The sequence below is a fragment of the Podarcis bocagei genome (assembly GCF_964188305.1).
Source record: "Podarcis bocagei genome assembly, chromosome: 6".
In the NCBI taxonomy this organism is placed as follows: Eukaryota; Metazoa; Chordata; class Lepidosauria; order Squamata; family Lacertidae; genus Podarcis; species Podarcis bocagei.
In genome coordinates this window covers 85563030-85582076 of record NC_138130.1, presented here as the reverse complement: position 1 = coordinate 85582076, position 19047 = coordinate 85563030, and the positions used below count along the sequence as shown (strand labels likewise).

The 19047-nt window shown below is 42.4% G+C and overlaps 1 protein-coding gene and 1 long non-coding RNA gene across 2 annotated transcripts in view; one reads left to right on the top strand and one right to left on the bottom strand.

The window, feature by feature from the left end:
• Nucleotides 1-19047, top strand: part of DDX10 (DEAD-box helicase 10) — a 174117-nt gene that overhangs the window by 114952 nt on the left and 40118 nt on the right. Inside the window, exon 16 of the mRNA XM_081199358.1 lies at nt 4600-4656. Within this exon, the coding sequence (XP_081055484.1) occupies nt 4600-4656 (57 nt within the window). The remainder of the gene's footprint in view (nt 1-4599; nt 4657-19047) is intronic.
• On the bottom strand, nt 15198-17160 carry LOC308589873. Its single transcript, XR_014009523.1, has 3 exons — nt 16822-17160; nt 16586-16727; nt 15198-15672 (listed from the first exon to the last, which is right to left on the bottom strand). It is a non-coding gene; the product is annotated as an uncharacterized lncRNA (long non-coding RNA).

The window sequence follows — 19047 nt, the reverse complement described above, 5'->3', positions numbered from 1 at the left end:
TTACTGTTTGCATTTTGACATTGTTACATATTTGCAACGTGCATGCAGTGCCCCCCAAAATGAATTACCTTACAGGGACTTTGTTGTTGTTGCTTTTTTCCATTAGAGATGTGTAACACATATGAAAAGTAGAACTGCATATTAGAGGACATTAGCATGCCTGGCGGTGTTTCAGAATAAAACACAGTGCTTCCCTTTAAGGCACAATAGCTCTATTTTTCAAGCGTACAAGTCATTTGATTTTAATCACCAATTCTTTCCATGTAAATGGCTTATGGTGAAGCAAAAGCAAATGATACAATCTCATATTCTTAATGTGAAATATGGACATGCAGCCTCCCAGAAAGCACTGCCTCTTGAATAAGTTATGACGGTTTAGCAAAATCTGAAAATCTGAGTGATATCAAGCATTGTGAAAGCCTGCAGATAAAAGCCCAGTCGTAAAATAAGAGCTACCCATTGAAGCAAAAATAGTATGATTATGATTTGTGTGTTTCTTCATTGTTTCCCCCCCATTTTTGTTTCTGGCACGGCACAGCTCTGATTTCCACTTAGAAGCTTCTGCATAACTTCCATCACACAAATTGCAGTTTCAGTTGCTTGGAGTCCAATCTTGCCGAGGCGGATTTCATGGGTGCTCCCTTGAATAAGGAAGCTAAATAAAAGAAAGCCATGCTATTTTCTGTTTTGGAGCATTACTCATTCTTTACCTTTTGTCCCACAAATTACATCCGTCTCACACGAACAGGGACCTGGTGGCAGTGCCTGTCCTTGCATAAACCTTTCCTCTGAAATTCCACTTGCTATAAGTTTATTCAAAAAGCCTTCTACTCCCTTACAAGCAGGCGCATAACCAGATTTCTATTAAGCCTGTATCATCCCTTTGTGTCTCCCAATCTTTTCCCCCTATAAATTATTCCATATATTATGTTGCCATCTGTCCTCCTATCTAATACATTGCCCTGGTTCTGCATGTGTTGCTACCACTCTTCCATGAAATGTGATTCCATCTGCCTGCCCCCCCCACTCCCTTTCCCTATCAACCATCTTCTCTGGCTAGTATTGCACCTTGATGGATAAAATCTACAAGGGGCTGCTGCTTTGTAACTTCCACGCAGTTCATTGGGATCTGCACCTGATTCCCTTGGAAGCCCTATTAAAACGAAGTGAGCTTGCAGAGGAGCAATTCCTGGTGACTTGCACCCTGCCATTTCCATATGACTCAATTATATTTGGTTGACATGAAATGGGAGACAAATGAGTGTCGCCAAAATAGCAAAGGGTAACAAAATAACCTGGTGCCTAGAGGAATCTTTCCTCTGTTGAATTTTTCATGTTGTCCTCTTTCAAATCTGTTTTCAGCTTGTTCTGGTTTGTCAGCTGTCTGAGCTTTTCTTCTTCTTCTTCTTCCTCCTCCTCCTCCCACCACTCCATTCCTCCCAGGTCACTGTTAATGTAGCTTGACTCCCCCCCCCCCACTCCTTTTTCAAAGGTAGCACTTGAAAAGAGAGCAGGTGGTTTTTCAGAGAAATGGGCAAGTGACACAGGTTGACAAGCTACAGCAAAGCAGGTCACGACAAAGTAGTTTGGAAATTGGATTGCAGGAGGTAGAAAATTGAGTCCTGCCTTAGAGGGGCCAGGATCTTGCACGAAATGCACCAGAATTGAACAAGTCACAGTTGGGTTGCTGGGGCAGTAAGAAATGACCTACATTGTGGGAACACATTGGTGGAGAGGCAGGGAGGAGTGAGTGGGTTTGCCATTCATTCTCGGTTTGTTTCATCCTCCTGCTGTGTTATCAAAACAATCACGATCTTCTTAGAATAATTTAGACAAATTGGGTTGTGGATGTCCCAGGCAGTGATCGCTTATGCGTGTGCATAGATGTGTCCATATACATTGTTGTTGTTTAGTCGTTTACTCGTGTCCGACTCTTTGTGACCCCCATGGACCAGAGCACGCCAGGCACTTCTGTCTTCCACTGCCTCCCGCAGTTTAGTCAAACTCATGCTGGTAGCTTCGAGAACACTGTCCAACCATCTCGTCCTCTGTCGTCCCCTTCTCCTTGTGCCCTCCATCTTTCCCAACATCCGGGTCTTTTCCAGGGAGTCTTCTCTTCTCATGAGGTGGCCAAAGTATTGGAGCCTCAGCTTCAGGATCTGTCCTTCCAGTGAGCACTCAGGGCTGATTTCCTTCAGAATGGAGAGGTTTGATCTTCTTGCAGTCCATGGGACTCTCGAGAGTCTCCTCCAGCAGCATAATTCAAAAGCATCAATTCTTCGGCCATCAGCCTTCTTTATGGTCCAGCTCTCACTTCCATACATCACTACTGGGAAAACCATAGCTTTAACTATATGGACCTTTATTGGCAAGGTGATGTCTTCTTTTTAAGATGCTGTCTAGATTTGTCATTGCTAATGCTAGTATTACAAATCTAAAATACTGATTATTGATATAGAGCTGAGAAGCTCTAATTAAATCATAATTAGTTGAATCAGCAACACTAAAATTGGGTTGCAAGCAAAAGGTGATATGAAAGGGTGATATACGCTGAGAGAAAGGGATATTTATACCCAGGTTTTCCTTTGGGAGAGAGATACTTTTCTAACCTTTCTCAGTTATCAAAGAAAATCAAGTCTACATTCCACAAAATATCCAACTTCATGAAAGGATGTGGTAAATGAGATTCCCAAAATACATACACTGCAACTTCTGCAATAATTTGGATTAAACATAATTTACTTTCATCAAAGCAAAATAATTTCAGCAACATCTTATAAAACTACATCAATTGCAGACGATTTCTGTATTTTAAAAACCTACCTGGGTAGAAGTTACACAGACATGTTATCAAAAGCTGAGTTATACAAGGATGCGTTTGGCTCCCATCTGCGCATACTTCAAGTATAAATGTTTAAAAATAGCATTCGCCTTGAAACCACTTTTTTAACCAACCTATAAAGGTGGATTGATTAAGCCAGGCAAATTCAAGTTTTTCTTTTTATAAAAGGCAACAGAAGCAAGATAGGGAACGGAGAGTCGTGATGTACTAGTCTGGTATGCAGGTCTGTCCTGTCTCTGAAGGACATTACAGAAATAGAAATACGACTTTTATTTCCATTTTAATGAGTTTAATTGTGTTGCATTGGAGTAAGCAATAGGGCCTGTTCCTAGCCAGAATGGATGCATAAGTGGGAATATGTCAGGGTCCCCATCACTGTCATACTTAGTAAGCAGAGGTTAATAATAGACTGCTGTAGACTTTTCAGATGACTCAGCTGTAGACATTCCAAGATGTCAAATATGGGATCTGCCCTGCTAGAGCTGCAGCATATCAGTTTAAACTTCTGTAGCTGAAATAGACTAATAGGAGAACACTGAAGAAGATTTCCCCCCAATTCTGCCTTGCTTGGTGATATGCATTGAAGTATCCATGAAAGTTTCATCCTTGTCTTCTTGTCCCTCCAGTGTCTAACTTGACTTTATAATCTCTTGATGCACCTATTTTAGCATCCCCTGCTGAGCAGTGGTGCAGGGGGTCTTTTTCATCTGCGGGTTTGTCAGCTGAACATGTGCGCGAGTGAAAATTCCATTACCAATGGAAGCAGCATGGGAGGAACTGAATTGCTCATAAAGCATCAGTCTGGCTAAATCAATCATAGAGAGTAATTTTTATATAAACACAGGAGGTTTTGCAGTTCCATAGTGACTGTTCTTCCATTTTAAAAGTTGAATGTGTAATGTGCTCTACAAGACATACTTGCTGATGTTGAAACCCCTTAAGCTGCTCCATTATACACTTACTCTTCCCCACACAAACCAACCTGGACCCTGAAGGCCCATCTGAGGCCCTTCTCTGTGTCTCCCCTCCACAGATGGTCTGGAGGGTAGAAACACAAGAAAAGGCCTTTTCAGTGGTGGCTCCCTGCTTATGGAATGTACCCCCCCAGGAAGATTTGCCTGGCATTATCTTTATCTATTTTTAAGTGCCTGGCAACAAATTTTCATTTTATTTGAACTTTTATTTGGCCTAAATTTGAAGGGTTTCCAGTACTTCTGGCCTTTTAGAGTGGCAGGATGTGCAAGACTTGCCTTTTATCTCTATTATTATTATTATTATTATTATTATTATTATTATTATTATTATTATTATTATTTACTCTATGCCGCCCATCTGACTAGGTTGCCCTAGCCACTCTGGGCGGCTCCCAACAGAATATTAAAAACATGATAAAACATCAAACATTAAAACTTCCCTAAACAAGGCTGCCTTCAGATGTCTTCTAAAAGTCAAATAGTTGTTCATTTCCTTGACATCTGATGGGAGGGTGTTCCACAAGGTGGGTGCAACTACTGAGAAGGCCCTGTGCCTGGTTCCCTGTAACCTCACTTATCGCAATGAGGGAACCACCAGAAGGCCCTCAGTGCTCGATCTCAATGTCAGGGCTGAACAATGTTTTTTTTAAAAAAGAAATGTTTTAAAAGTTTCTGTTTGTTATTGGTTTTAGTGTTCATCAATCACTTTGGGTCACTTTTGTGAGGAAAGCAACTAATAACTATAGGTAATAATCATAATCATATTTAATTTTTCACCCACAGGAAAAACGATTGAAAGAAAAGGCAGCAAGAAGAGAAGCCAGAAAGAAAAATGCAAAAGTAAGGCTATTTTTCATTCTTTCAGAGAAATTTTATGGCCTCTGCATACTATGAAGTGCAAGAGGGAACTACCTTATTTTAGGAATCGAAATAGGCTTTATGTATCTTGGAAAAGAGATCATGGTAGAAAGTTCTCTGAGGATGTCTGTCATGATGAAAGCGGGAGAAATTCAATGCTGAGAATTGCTGGAGAAGGTGCTGGAAGCAAAACAACAGATATAATAACATCTGTATATGAATTGGCAAAAGGAGAGCCCAGGGTGACTCACGGCAATAAAATTATACAGAACAATACAAAACTGCATGGTAATACACTGTTAGAACCAGCCTATGAAGATCTCCCATCCTTCCCCGCCAGTCATAAGTGTGTTTAAGTGTTACATTGGCCTCTATATTAACTGCAGCCACCACCAATGAAAGTTTCCTCTTAACCTAGTTTTGAAGCTAGGCAGTGTTCCCCGATTGAGAACCTTCAAGACAACTCGGTAACTTTACCTGGTCTAAAATGCAGTGGCCGGTGTTCCATTTAGAACTCTGGAACCAGCTGCACTGGTTACCAGTTCATTTGAAAGCCCAAAACGATTTGTTCACATGAATGTTGAGAATCCTAAATTGCTTAGGCCCCCAAATATCTAAAAGACCTCCTCAGACCCTTTCAGGTGTTAAGATTGTAGTTGTAGTTACAGGTGTTAACTTTGTAGTTCCACCACCCTTGTGTCAAGGGGAGGGAGACAGACAGACAGAACTCTGTTAGGGCATTTATGTTTATTTTTTTGTGTGTGTTATTTTGCCATTAGTACTGCTTCATTATTTCTATCTTCCTTTGTACATTATTTCTATGTTTTTTACACAACAGGGGTTTTGTCTTTTCCCCCCAGAATGTAAATTTTCATTTCCCTTGGATTATGTATGAACACATTTGAATGTAATGTAGCCATGACTAAAGGAACTGCAGTGCAACTTTACTGTTTTAGTGTTCAGGAAGAGTTTTCTTCTACCTGAAGGTTGGAATCCTTATGCCACACATAATTCCCAGGAGCCGGCCTTCCAAAGAAGATGTGAATGCAAATTGCATGTTTAGCTGTAATTTTGCATTGGCATATTTATTGTGGCAAGATGTTCATCCTGTTCAAGGGACATGCTGATTTTTTTTCCAGGACGAAGGTCCAATTGTGTGCGTCATTTCGTTTACTTGAATAACCATGATTTGTACTTGACACTTAGCAAAGATTGGTTTCCTTTGAGAGCAAACTCAAGGTGCTGCTGTGCTGATCCCCTTTCTGCATTCTCTTCATATTGTCAGTGGAACTTGGAGAACTGGACTGGGAAAATGACTCGCATTGTAGTCTGGAAGTTGAGACACCAGTGCTCTTCTTCAAGAAACAAAGACTGGTTGTGATGAGCAACTCTTTATTAAAACGTAGCTTTCAGAAATATCATATTGCAGCATGACGTACAAATCATGTCTGGGGTTGTGGGTACTGGTCCTATAAGCTAGATCTCAGTACTGGTACTGGTCCTATAAGCTAGATTTCTGTTGTCCAGCCCAGGGTCCTCACAGTCAGGAACTGAAGCCTGATTATTAACAAGATTTTTCTCTGTGCTGACCAGGAATGGGCAGAAGGCCACACTTAGAGAATTTGCACTTCACCTGGCCAATTCAAGCACTTCAGGTAGTTCAGAATAGTGACCTATGTATTAACAGGGACCAGCCACAGAGGGCCTTCGAAACCTATGCTAAGGAAGGGCCATAGCTCAGTTCTAGATCACATGGTTTGCTGGGCAAAGGTCCCAGATTTAATCTCTGGCAACTCTAGGTAGGACTGGGAAAGGCTCTTGACTGAAATCCCAAAGAGCTATTGACATTTAGTGTAAACCAGGGATGGGGAATGTCCTTGACTCGATGGACCAGATTCTTATCAGGATCGGCCCTGTTGGCCAAGTGACATCAGGTGCAAGATGCTTTGATTTAACCTTCTTGCTCATCAGCTGATGTTCCAAGTGGATGTGTATGGGAAACTGTCCGCATGGGCCAACTTGGAAGCCCCTGATGGGCAAAGATTGGCCCAAGGACTCGAGGTTCCCTACCCTTCTTATTGACCAGGGGTAGGCAACCTAAGGCCCATGGGCCACAAGCAACCCATGGGGGTCGTTTAACTGGCCCACGAGTGCTTCTGCGGCACCGAAAATCACGTCTGCGCAGACACAGACGCCAGAAATCACGAGCGGGCGCGCAATCTGGCCCATGGAGGGATCTCCGCTGGAGTGAACCGGCCCAGGTGAGGTAAACCTTGCCTACCCCTGTTATAGACAGTAGTGAGCTAGATAGACCATTGCTCTGACTGTAGAATACAGTTTCGTATGTTCCTTGCTCACCTGCATTAGCTGCCTTTGGTCTATTAGGCCCACTTCAAGATTTTGGTTATGACTACAATCATAGAGTTGGAAGGGACCCAAGAGACCTCTAGTCCAACCCTCTACAATGGCAGAGCCTAGAATGTCTTGGGAACATCTCTTATATGGACCTCTCTGAGATCAGCTGGAGAATCCTTCATCTGGATCTAACCACTACACTATACCATACTGGTATATATATTTCATAAGACATTTGTATATTAAGTGCGTTTCAGGCAGAAAGGCTATTAATATATTTTATAAACAAATAAATAACATTTGAGAAAATGTTAGGTAGAGAGAAACATGAAATCTTGAAAAAGTTTGACCTAAGGCAATTCCCCACCCCTTCCCAGATCATCCTGAATCCCTCACACAGGGTTCGGGAATCTGTGGCCTCCAGGGGTTGCTGAACTACAACTCCCATCAGCCCTAGCTAGGATGATGGACAGTCAGGGATTATGGGGAGTTGGTGTTCACCAACTTCTGAAGGATCACAAGTTCCCCTCTCATGACAGTCTCTTTGGGAACTGTTCCTCTGTTGGCATCTTCTGTCAGCACCATTTTTTCCTAGTATTTATTATCTGATTTTATTTTTTTAATTTTTATTGGAAATTTTATTTACAACATCACCCACCCATACAGAAATCCACCCTCATTAAACATGAACATAACATACAATGAGCATAACATACAACAGTAGAAACAACCATTATCCTGTATCTGGCCTCCTTATTTACTTCTTATAAGCTGTTTCCTTTATGAATAATTATTAAGATTTTTCTCATTATAACTTAAATACCATCTGATTTTAGTAAAACCTTTACTAAAACCTTCAAGCAGTATTAAAAAACAACCCATTAAAATTATCGATAAAACAGTTAAAGCAGGTATTCCATTCCATTACTAATTAAAATGAACAGTAAACCATGCACAGGTTAAAACACGTGTAACTTCTGCGTGTCTCAATATGCTTGTTATAAACGCACATTGAACAGAGTATTGAACTGCGAAGGCACCTGCCTGACGTCAATAGACGAAGAGTGTAGCCTACAAGGTCAGTTTTTATCATTTATATATTGCCAGTTTATATTTCTTTTTCTCCTGTTGGAATGTTGATGGAATGGGGTCAGGACACTTGCTGGGAAGTTGACCCTCACTGTGGCCAAGTTCCAGAAATGGCTCAGGAGCGCTTCTTTTTTACCTTGCCTTGATCAGATCCCAATTCCTACCCCTGGCTTAACAAAGACTGTTTAGCAGTGGTTCATGGTATGTTGTTTTTTGAGGTGTTTCCCACTCCCTGCAGAGCCCTAGAAAAACACCAAAACACCTTCATCTTTGGTTAGGCGTGAAAGAGAGAGCTCAAGAATGGTCAGCCCCTAGACAAGAGATTTTGACAGCCTGGAACCAGGAGTCAGATTCTTGTGAGATTCCTGGGGAGCCAACAGTGATGTGTAGAGAAGGCAGTCCCAAACTGACAGGAGCCCGAGGGATTCTTTGGGAGCTTATCCTTGCATCAGAAATCAGTCTAGTTTCAGCACCAGTGCCTGAAGACTTTCACAAGTTCACCCAGGGTCAGGATCAAGGAGTCCCATGTGGGCTTTCATATTTAACGCTCCGGAAAGAAGCTATAAAACCGGCACTGACTATTACAAAAGAAACTGCTGCTGCTGAATCAAAAATACAGGTTTTCTCTTTGCACCTCAGAACTCTGAACCTTTGTTACATATCTTTAGGCACCGGGCAAAAATAAATAAATCCTCTTCTCCCAAGCCTTTGGCTAATTAAACTTTTAAACTGGGGGGCAGAGGGCGGTATTGTTTTGTTTGTTACAATGTTACACATTTTCGTGTTTTTATATTGTAAAACGCCCTGTGATCCTTGGATGAAGGGTGGTATAGAAAATAATAATAATAGTGATAATAATAATATCCACAAACAACAAAACATTGGTTAGTGCAAATGATTAAGCAATCACTGCTGTATAAGGTTGTGGGCACACATCCCATTCTGTGTAATTTGTTAATTTGGAACAATTTCAAAGGAAGGAGGCTTGAATAATTTTTTAAGTATACATGGCCGCCCATCAATCAAATTCTCTAGGCAGCTTACACAATAAAAATAAACATTTATGCAGTGTTTAAAACTACAATAATCGAAACAAAAAAATAATGTAACAACATAGCAAAATTCCCTAATTGAGACATAAAGAATTTGCAGCTCTGCTTAAAACTATGCTAAATGAGTGAGAGCATAAAGTTTTAAATCTGAAAACAGATTAGAACAGAAAATAAGCCTAGGGTTTGTTTGGAGACACAAGTGTAAAATGGCCTTCAGCTCGTGCCAAAAAGACCATCAAGAAGGGAGGAAACAAATTTCTTTCAGGAGATCATTTCTTAAGCCACCACTGATAATCGCCACTCCTTTGTAACCACCTGTCGCACCTCACTTGGGTGGGGGCACCCAGAGCAGGGCCTCTGAAGAGGGTCTTAAGGTTCACGTAGGTGTATGTGGGTTAAAAAGCTACTCACTGGTTATTCTTGACAAGACAAAATCAGGAAGGAACTATCTAAAGAATCAACTGAATCTGAAAAGGATCTCAGGATTTTGCTGTTTTTATTTATCATCTTTTTTAAAAAAAGCAATGAAAGCAGCAGTGTATTTTGCTTGTAAACAGTGCGCATAAGGCTTGAGGTTGGGTGTGTTTTTGTGGATCTGGATTATCACAATTTTTTAAAGGAAAAAATATAAAGCGGTTTACAACCTTATTAGTGGGTGTAAGTGGGTCCTGTAACAAAATATTGTAGTGTGGAGTTCTCCTGTTCAAAATGCCAGCCTGTGCCCTTGGTTCAGGATAATCCATTCCATTCTGTTCCTCCCACTGGTTACCTGTTCCTCTTCAGCCTCAACAGTCAGTCAATATTCTATAGCCGCTGATCATGTTCAGTGTTTCATTTGGGTTGTTTGAGGTTATTGGAATGGGGGGTTGCCCCTTAAGGGCAATTAGAATAACAACAACTTCTGCAAACTTTGAGTTCTCCCCAGCCTTCTCTTATGCATAGGTGGTGCAATTTTGGAAAATAAAATGCTATTAGAATATGGGGATGTAGTGTTTTATTTTGCAATTGGAAAGAGCAGGACCTTTCCTACATTTTAAAGAGGGATTTGAGAAGCAGCAGGCTGTGTTATTAATGCTCCCTTGTGCTAGCAAACAGGCTTCCTGGCTGGCCATTCTTCAAGACAGAATAGTGGACTAGATGCAACTTCAGTCCGACTCATCAAGGCAGTGTGTGTCTGTACAACATTACTAGCAATGTGACACCCAGAGTCCATACACATCTTTTGTTATATTTTCACCAACTGCAGACTAGGCACAGGCAGGCTTAAATTGAGTTTAGTGCAATTTCAATTTCGCAGCAATGAGGGAGTCTTGCCTAAGAGCCAAAATGTGTCCTAGGTACCATTTCCTTTCTTTGCAACCCTAGTGGACTGCAGAGTGTCTTCTGCATCCAGCAATCCTTATCTGGATGAAAACATATTTAGGCATAAAGCGCCACACCATTACAAGATGTTTTTGAAATGGCTTCTGTGAATAGCTGGCTCTGTAGGGCTGCTTATCACCACTTTGTGATTTGTGAAAGCATGCACAGTTAGGGCTAGGATCCATGCCCTTATCTTGAACTTCTTTCAGAAATTTTGCATATCACGAAAGATAACATTGCACACAGAATACAAATCATGGCGGTCTTATTAGAGTTGGTGGGTATAATAAAGAGGAAAGAGATTATCCCAGCTCAGTGTGAAACCGGAGGCGAAAAGTTATATTAGGTTCAAGCCAACAAAGAGAAATAATAGAGATCTCAGAGTCTATTTTTATGCCACTGTGTGTATAAAAAATTGTGCTTAATCCGCATTGACTTCATAAATGATCATGACTTTAAATTTTCCTTTCAGGCTCATGACTCTGATATGTTCCACATTACCTATTTGGTGTGTGTGTTGATATACCACAAGGGAGAAATGCAAAAATATATTGGGGGAAAATCAAGTTGGCCCAGTCCTGTTATCATACCTTTTGAAAGAGGACAGATTTCTGGAAATTGCATTAGGGCAACACAATAAAGATGAATGGGAGTGGAGAAAGGGTAGGGAAAAGCTTAACCTTTCTGCCCCTGCAGCTGCTATTTAAAGTTTAAAAACCCGTCACATTAATTGCACTCACACAATTGACATCAAACTTAGCTTGGTTCTTTGATATTGCTGGGATATGCAATAGGGCTTCTCCCTGATTCTCAAAAACTTTCAGCATTTATATAACACTTCCAGATATTCAAAGCATTTTGCATTCATTATCATGTTGCATTCCTTAGAACAACCTGTAAAGTTTGGCTAGTTGCCCAAACCTTAGTGTTGTGTAATTGCAGTTCTCATTGAAAGTGTGAGCCTGAGTTAGGCCTGATGCTGAATGACTTAATGGAAGCGGTGATTTCAAAACCAAGGAGTTTCTGAATCATAGCTTGCCATTATCCTACACCAGCTCTCTCCACTGAAAACAATGACTTTCTTCAGCCCCTTTTTCATTTGGTAGAATATGAATGGAGTGACCTAATCTTATATTCCAGGTCTTTCAAATATTATTATGTCCCTTTTCATCAAGCTGTTACTGTTCCCTCCCATGCTCTTTGTTACATTTCAAAAGCATTTCTTAATTTATTACCTGCCACTTAGTGTTCACGGTTTATCCATGCAAATCAATATTCCTGGTTCTTGTTTGGTTATCTCATTAATTTAGGAGGGCGCAACTGTCTCAAGTGGCTTCTGTTTATTTAAAATTTTCAGTACTCGTTGGCCTGAGAAACTACTGTGTGTATGTGTTTGTGTCATATGCCAGGAGTGCTCTGATGGTGTTTCCTGCTTGGCAGGGGGTTGGACTCGATGGCCCTTGTGGTCTCTTCCAACTCTATGATTCTATGATTCTATGTGTTAAAAGTTCATCAAACTCCCAAGTCAGAGGCTTCCAGCATTGGCTACCAACCTTCAGGACTGCTTTGTAGTAGTCCATCTCTCACATGGAAGGTGTAAGGTCTTCTTCCCTGATCATAACAAGTTCTGTTTGGACATAGTCTGCACTGCCCCATCCCACTTCTGCTCAAGGATCAAAGGAATGAATGGGAAGAAGGTTAGCTTAGGTGAAAATGATCACCACCAGTTTACAGGTGGAAAACTGGGGGAAGCCATTTTGATTCTGCTCCAGGGGCTCACAATTCATGTTCTGAAATTGTTTTGGATGGGAAGGTTCTAGCACCCAGAAATAATGATAGCGTCCAAAGCTCCACAGTGGCAGTCGTGTGTGGTATCAGCATGTCCTGTCAGTACACGGATTTCCACTTGTGTAACAGGACTGTTCACATAAACTCTCGTGCATGCCCTGCACCCACTCCAAATCTGCTCCAGAGGGTTGGAAAATTTGAAGGAGGAAAGGGGAAGAACATTCCATCGTGCAAGCAAAAATCCTTGCTTTGGCAGAGCATTGACATAGTACAGTGGTACCTCGCAAGACGAATGCCTCGCAAGACGGAAAACCCGCACGACGAAAGGGTTTTCTGCTTTGGAGGCGCTTCGCAAGACGAATTTCCCTATGGGCTTGCTTCGCAAGACGAAAGCCCATAGGGAAATCTCCGGGGACCTCTTTTAAATGCTGGTGGTGGGGAGCAAAGCCTTTCCCCCCCTCCGGCCTTCAGAAGAGGTCCAGGAAGGCCGGCGGGGGCCGAAAGGCTTGGCTCCCCACCGCCAGCATTTTAAAAGCAGTCCGGGATAGCAGGGAAGCACTTCCCGCTATCGCGGACGGCTTTTGAAGGCAGGCGGGGGGGGGGAGCAAAGACTTTCGCCCCCCGCCCGCTTTCAGAAGAGGTCCTGGACCTCTTCTGAAGGCGGGCGGGGGCAGAAGTCTTTGTCCCCCCTGCCTGCCTTCCCGGGAGAGCAGAGAAAGGCAGCACGTTTCTCCGCTGTCCCGGACGGCTTTGGAAGGCAGGCGGTGGGGAGCAAAGACTTTCGCCCCCCGCCCGCTTTCAGAAGAGGTCCAGGACCTCTTCTGAAGGCGGGCGGGGGCAGAAGTCTTTGTCCCCCCTGCCTGCCTTTCCCAGGGGCTTTTACATCGCCCCGGACAGCGGAGAAGTCCTCCGCTGTCCCGGGGTTTTTTTAAATGCTGGGGGTGGGAAGAAAAGCCCTTGTCCCCCCCCCAGCCTTCAGAAGAGGTCGGGGGACAGACTGTCCCCGGACCTGGTCTGAAGGCGGTTTCCATAGGAACGCATTAATTGATTTTCTATGCATTCCTATGGGAAACCGTGCATCGCAAGACGAAAAACTCGCAAGAAGAAAAAACTTGCGGAACGAATTAATTTCGTCTTGCGAGGCACCACTGTAGTACTTTGGATACAAATCCAGCAGCTTTGAAAATGATTTTATTTTATTTTATTATTTTATGAAAAAAGAGTTGGAAGAAAGGGGGAGCCTCGCCATGCCACAACTCTAAACCCATTATCTTCCATTTTGCTTGGGGTGGGGGATTATCCTAATGACACCGGCCCCTAGAAAACGGAGGCAAATCTGCCGGAACGAAGGGAGAGTGGTCCTAGTTGTCATTAGCCCATTTCAGATGACTAATGTGGGTGGGTGTGATTATCATGGCTGTTAGCCCTGACCAACAAGCATCTATTGAAATGGCCCAGCTGATCCTATCTGTGTATGCATATGTAGATTCTGTTTACGAGGATGGGAGACCTGTGACCTCCAACTTGCATCAGCCACAGCAAGTACATAGCCATTGGTCAAGTACTGAGTCCAGCAACATTGGGGGGGGGGTGACGGAGGCACAGATTTCCCATTCCTAGTTTACACAGATAGCTGAATGCATGTAGGTTGTTGGTGAGTCTGGTTGCCATGATGTACACAGAATTGGTACACAACCTGATGGTTGCCATAGTTCAGTACTCCCAATTAAGGTTGTCTGAAAAGGGCTGCAAGTGGTCTTGTCCTTGAAAGAGCAAGACCCTTCTCCCCCGCTCTCTCCAGCTGCTGGTCAGATCTGTGGCTATTGAGCAAAGCCGTCTTTGGGGGAGCTTTATTTAGCAACCTTTAAGAATCCGAGCTCTAAATCTTTCAGTGAAGTCCAAGAGAGGATTTGAGAATTAACTCGCCTTGAATGAGCCTCACTATCTCTCCTCTCTAGCTATTTTTCTTTGGCTGTGTTCAGCAGTTTTGTAGATCAAAGAGCCTTCAAGTTTTAAAGCAGAACACTCTGCTTACTGCTCTTTTCCCTCCTACCCCAAAGTTGTTTGTGGCTTACATTTCTACGTGACCTACTGCCAGCACGCCTCCCTATGCCATCATCGATGCCTCAGAAAAAAAATAATAATAGTTACAATCAGCAATCAGAAAAACATTGTTTCTGTGTTGGTTAATTATTTTAGGAACGATTATTCAATTTAATTGAGGCTGTGAGGATCATTAAGATTCCAGCTGCTGGGAGGGTTTGCTGCTGAACCTTCAAGCTTCTCCTTTTGAAATACGTTAGGGTTGTTTCAAAGATTTTGAAAGCACAAAACACCCTCGTTTCTTCACCATTATGCCCCATTCAAGAAGAATTGGTACACAACTGCTTGGTGGTTTAATCACAGCGGTTTAGTGCCTAAGTATAGAACAAGAGACCCAGAACTTGGGAAACCCTGAGAAGATTTTGTTGAAGATTTATTAAGGTTGCAGTCTTAACGCCACTTACCTGGGAGTAAGCCCCACTGAATTCAGTAGGAGTTACTTCTGTGTAGTTACAGCTAGGTATGCACTGTAACCTATTACTCAAAACTTCAAATTCACCTACAGTATGTAACACTCACCAAAACCTTTTTGGTTTTTGGACCTCTTTTGTCCTATCCATCAGTGTTCTCTCTCTCCCTCCCTCCCCCCTCTCTCTGGATAATGCTTTTTCTTGAGACATTCTTTCCTTTCAGAGGTGAGCTATACAATCAGCAGAATTATATGGCGAGCTCTTTCTAGACTGTCCTGCTTCAGCTTGTAAAGTGGGTTGGGAGCTTATCCCCCCACCAATAAAAGTGTCTGGTGCATAAAATGACTCCTTAATAAACTACAAATTGTGATGAAGGCAGATTTTTAAAGCAGTGTTTTTGTAACAAAAAAGAAACTGTTACAATTATAATTAGTACGCAGTAAATCCAGCCATCGCTTCCCTTCTTCTAGTTGGTATAAACAGCTGAATAATTTTTTACATGTGGTGCTCAATGCTTGGTGCAGAGCTCCTTAAAGAGGTAAATCATCTTAAGCTGCAATGGGTGTAAGCATGAAATATGAGGTGGGATTGAGGTAAGACCTGTCCTTGTCCCCTCTTTCTACCGTTTGTGAGCTTTTCGCTGGGTGTTCCATTGTTAATATAGTGCATTCTGTTTTCAGTGGTCTTCCTGCCCATCTCCTTTCCTTATGAATGGCGAAGTTGTTTGCATATGTGTACTGCAGCATCATTAAATACGGGTACTCTTGTGAGCTCCTTTGACATAAATGACTGGTTGTTTGTGCAGGACCGTTTGAAGTTGTGTCAGCAAAGCAGATCACCTATAGACAAGAAAGAATGATCACTAATTGTAGCCTGAGTCAACTCATGCTTATACAATTGATTTACCATTTAGCTGCTCTTTGGGATGGAAATCCATAAAGAACATTAAGTTTCTTTTTAAAAGCTCTCACACAGTATCATTATCTCAGTAATGAATGTTGATTGTGCGATACGGGGAGGGGGGAGGAACATACAATGTTCGTTTTTAAATACTGCTTTCTGAGTCTTTTAAATGGGGTACATTTGCAGTGAGGGCAATTTTTGCTGTTCCCCCCTGACATTAGTTGTTTTGGTCATGTGTCCCCCCCCCCTACCCCCGGTCCAGATTCTGCAAGTAATTGCCACAAATGCCTACAAATGCCTACAGGCCCATCTTCCACACACTGACCACTAGGCATTTGGGTAGTAGTAATAGTAGACAAATTTTGAGGGTAGGCCAAAGCATAATACCTGCCAGTCTACAACCAGTAACCTGTAATCCAAACCTCCACCATCATTTTTCATTTTTTTTGCCGGGGAGGGTAATGAATGTAGTTCGTAAGCAATCTTAGCAGGGAACCCCCACCCCCTTGGTTTTCTCTCAGAGTCAGAATATATGGCAGAGTTCACTGACGTACTATTTGTTTTTCAATGGAAAAGTGGCATCTGCTTATTTGGAAACATAATACCCCTGGCTGTTTGGTTTCCTTCAAATACATTTCTAAGCAGCTAAACTGCTTTGAGTCACAACTTTTTTTGTTTTTGATTAAACAGCCATATGCTTCCGAATGGAACAGTCTCAGTTGTTATATTAAATTTGTAGATGACTCGCTACCTTACAAAACTCAATTACCTCACATCCCCCCATCAGCCCTTTTAGGAGGGAACAGATGGAAGAGTTCTGCTGCCCTGTCATGTTTTTCTTGACTTAACGATTAGAATTTCTAAAGATAATGTGTCACTCGCATGTTTTGTATTTCTCCTCTCTGAAGATATGCTTTTGATTGCTCTCTTCCTAAGCCTGCAGATTTTACGCAGCTGGGGTGCCTTCTGGCTTATGATATGTAGCCGAAACCTGCATCAGTTCAAGATTGGAGAAAATGGATCTTAAGTTGGCTCTTTCTGAGACTGATCACCCCAACAGTAATTAAGCCCCCCCCCACACCCACCCAGTGGGCTGTTTGGCTGGCAGCTTTTGCTGTCATCTCCATGTCAGGGCCATGTAAATAAAAATAAGATATGCAGGCAGAGGAAGGCCTGTTGAATTTGGCTGGGGCTCTTCAAACATTCTGTATTCAGGGCACACATTCTGTGTTAGCCATTCTTTCGAGGAGCCTCTACTCAGCACATCATGGTGGTTCCTGCATTCTTAAACACGAGTAGGCAGACTTTAGGCTTGCGGGATCTACTTTTTAAAAAAACCAATCGGATCTTGAGATCCACCAGTCAGAGCCAAGGGCAAAATAGTAGCTCAGGAAGGTGAAGATTATCCTAATATTAGTAGAGGGAGCTCTCTTGGCAGTTCCACCACCACCAGAAGTTCAGGAATGGGGGTAGCCGGGGAGTGGAATCTCCTAGGTTGTGGAATTCCTTCCCCACAATGGTACATATGTCTAGCACCTTCATTATATAGTTTCCACCTTAAGGTGAAGATGCACCTGGTTACCCTTGCCTTGGACATCTGGGTTGTTTTCAGGTCCCACTCACACAATTATTTAGTTGAATACTGCCTGTTGTTGTTGTTGTTGTTGTACAGGTACTGATGAGCACATGCTCAGCCCAGGACAAAAATAATGTCTCCCACTGATGCTTTTTAATATTGTTCCTAAGCAGTGGTGCAAATGTGACCACTGAACCAGCTGTATAGTGTGTCACTTACACTGTTGTTTCATTCTTAAAACCAGCCCCCCTTGCACCTCTTTGTCATGTAATATATATATTTTGAGTGCTTTCTTTTTTTACATATAGAGGAGATGCCTTTGAAATAATTTCCATATAGAGTTTTTCTTCCAGCACTCAACATAGGTAGACCTTTTCACCATATTATCACCCTCAAAAGATGAGAGCCGCCAAGGAGAACACCTCTCCTTCCTGGTGCTCCTAAGTTCACTAAGGCAATGTGCACGAGCAACATAACACCCATGCAGCTTGGTGGAGGCACCTTCCCTTGAGGTGAGCAATATCCTTAAATAGAGTCACATACCGTCATGATAGGAAACGACTAAAAATAAAAATGCAAAGTTCCCCGGTTTCCATGATTTGGAATTGCTAATGCTACTCAAAAGTAAAAATAAGTATTTGCGTAGAACTTAGTTTTGTCAGGTGATGCCTGTGACTCACTAACACACATTTGACAAGTTTAAACTATTGTAACCTTTTCTGCTGCTTTTCATAGAATGGATACACCATATGGAATAGCATAGAATTGTAGCATTGGAAGGGGCACAAAGGCTCATCATCATCATCATCATCATCATCATCATTTTTAATTTGTATACCGCCTTTCTATCTTACAATACTCAAGGCGGTTTACAAGCTGAAGAAACAAAAAATTTATAACAATCTACTGCAATACAAAAATGTGATAATAAAACATAACTTTAAAATAGGCAACCTCCATCAAAAAAGTAACATTCAACAATCATTAGAATAGTATAAAATAATGATATCAACATATAAAAGTTAAACAGAAATCCACTCAACCATCCAGTCCAACATCCCTGACAGATGCCCATCCAACCTCTGTTTAAAAAACCTCGAATGAAGGAGGGAAAAGTGAAATGTATGGAATAAAATTGGTAGGAGAGAGATTCTCACGCCCCTTCATGGTTTGCGGCAGATAAATATTTTGGCTTTTCTGGTTCTCACCTCTTAATACACAGAGCTGCAGTGAATGCTGTCCTGTGTCATCTTTATTGCCCTTAAGGGTATAGGAAGCTGCCTTATATGAAGTCAGTCCATTGGTACATCTAATTTAGTAAGATCTACACTGATGAGCGGGATGCGGGTGACGCTGTGGGCCTAGGACTTGCTGATCAGGAGGTCGGCGGTTCGAATCCCCGCGACGGGGTGAGCTCCTGTTGCTCGGTCCCTGCTCCTGCCCACCTAGCAGTTCAAAAGCACTTCAAAGTGCAAGTAGATAAATAGGTACCGCTCCGGTGGGAAGGTAAATGGTGTTTCTGTGTGCTGCTCTGGTTCGCCAGAAGCGGCTTCGTCATGCTGGCCACATGACCTGGAAGCTGTATGCCGGCTCCCTCGGTCAAAAACGTGAGATGAGCGCCACAACCCCAGAGTTGGCCATGACTGGACCTAATGGTCAGGGGTCCCTTTACCTTTACACTGATGAGCAGCAGGTCTCTGGGGTTTTCATCAGGGACTTACCCCAGCATTTCCTA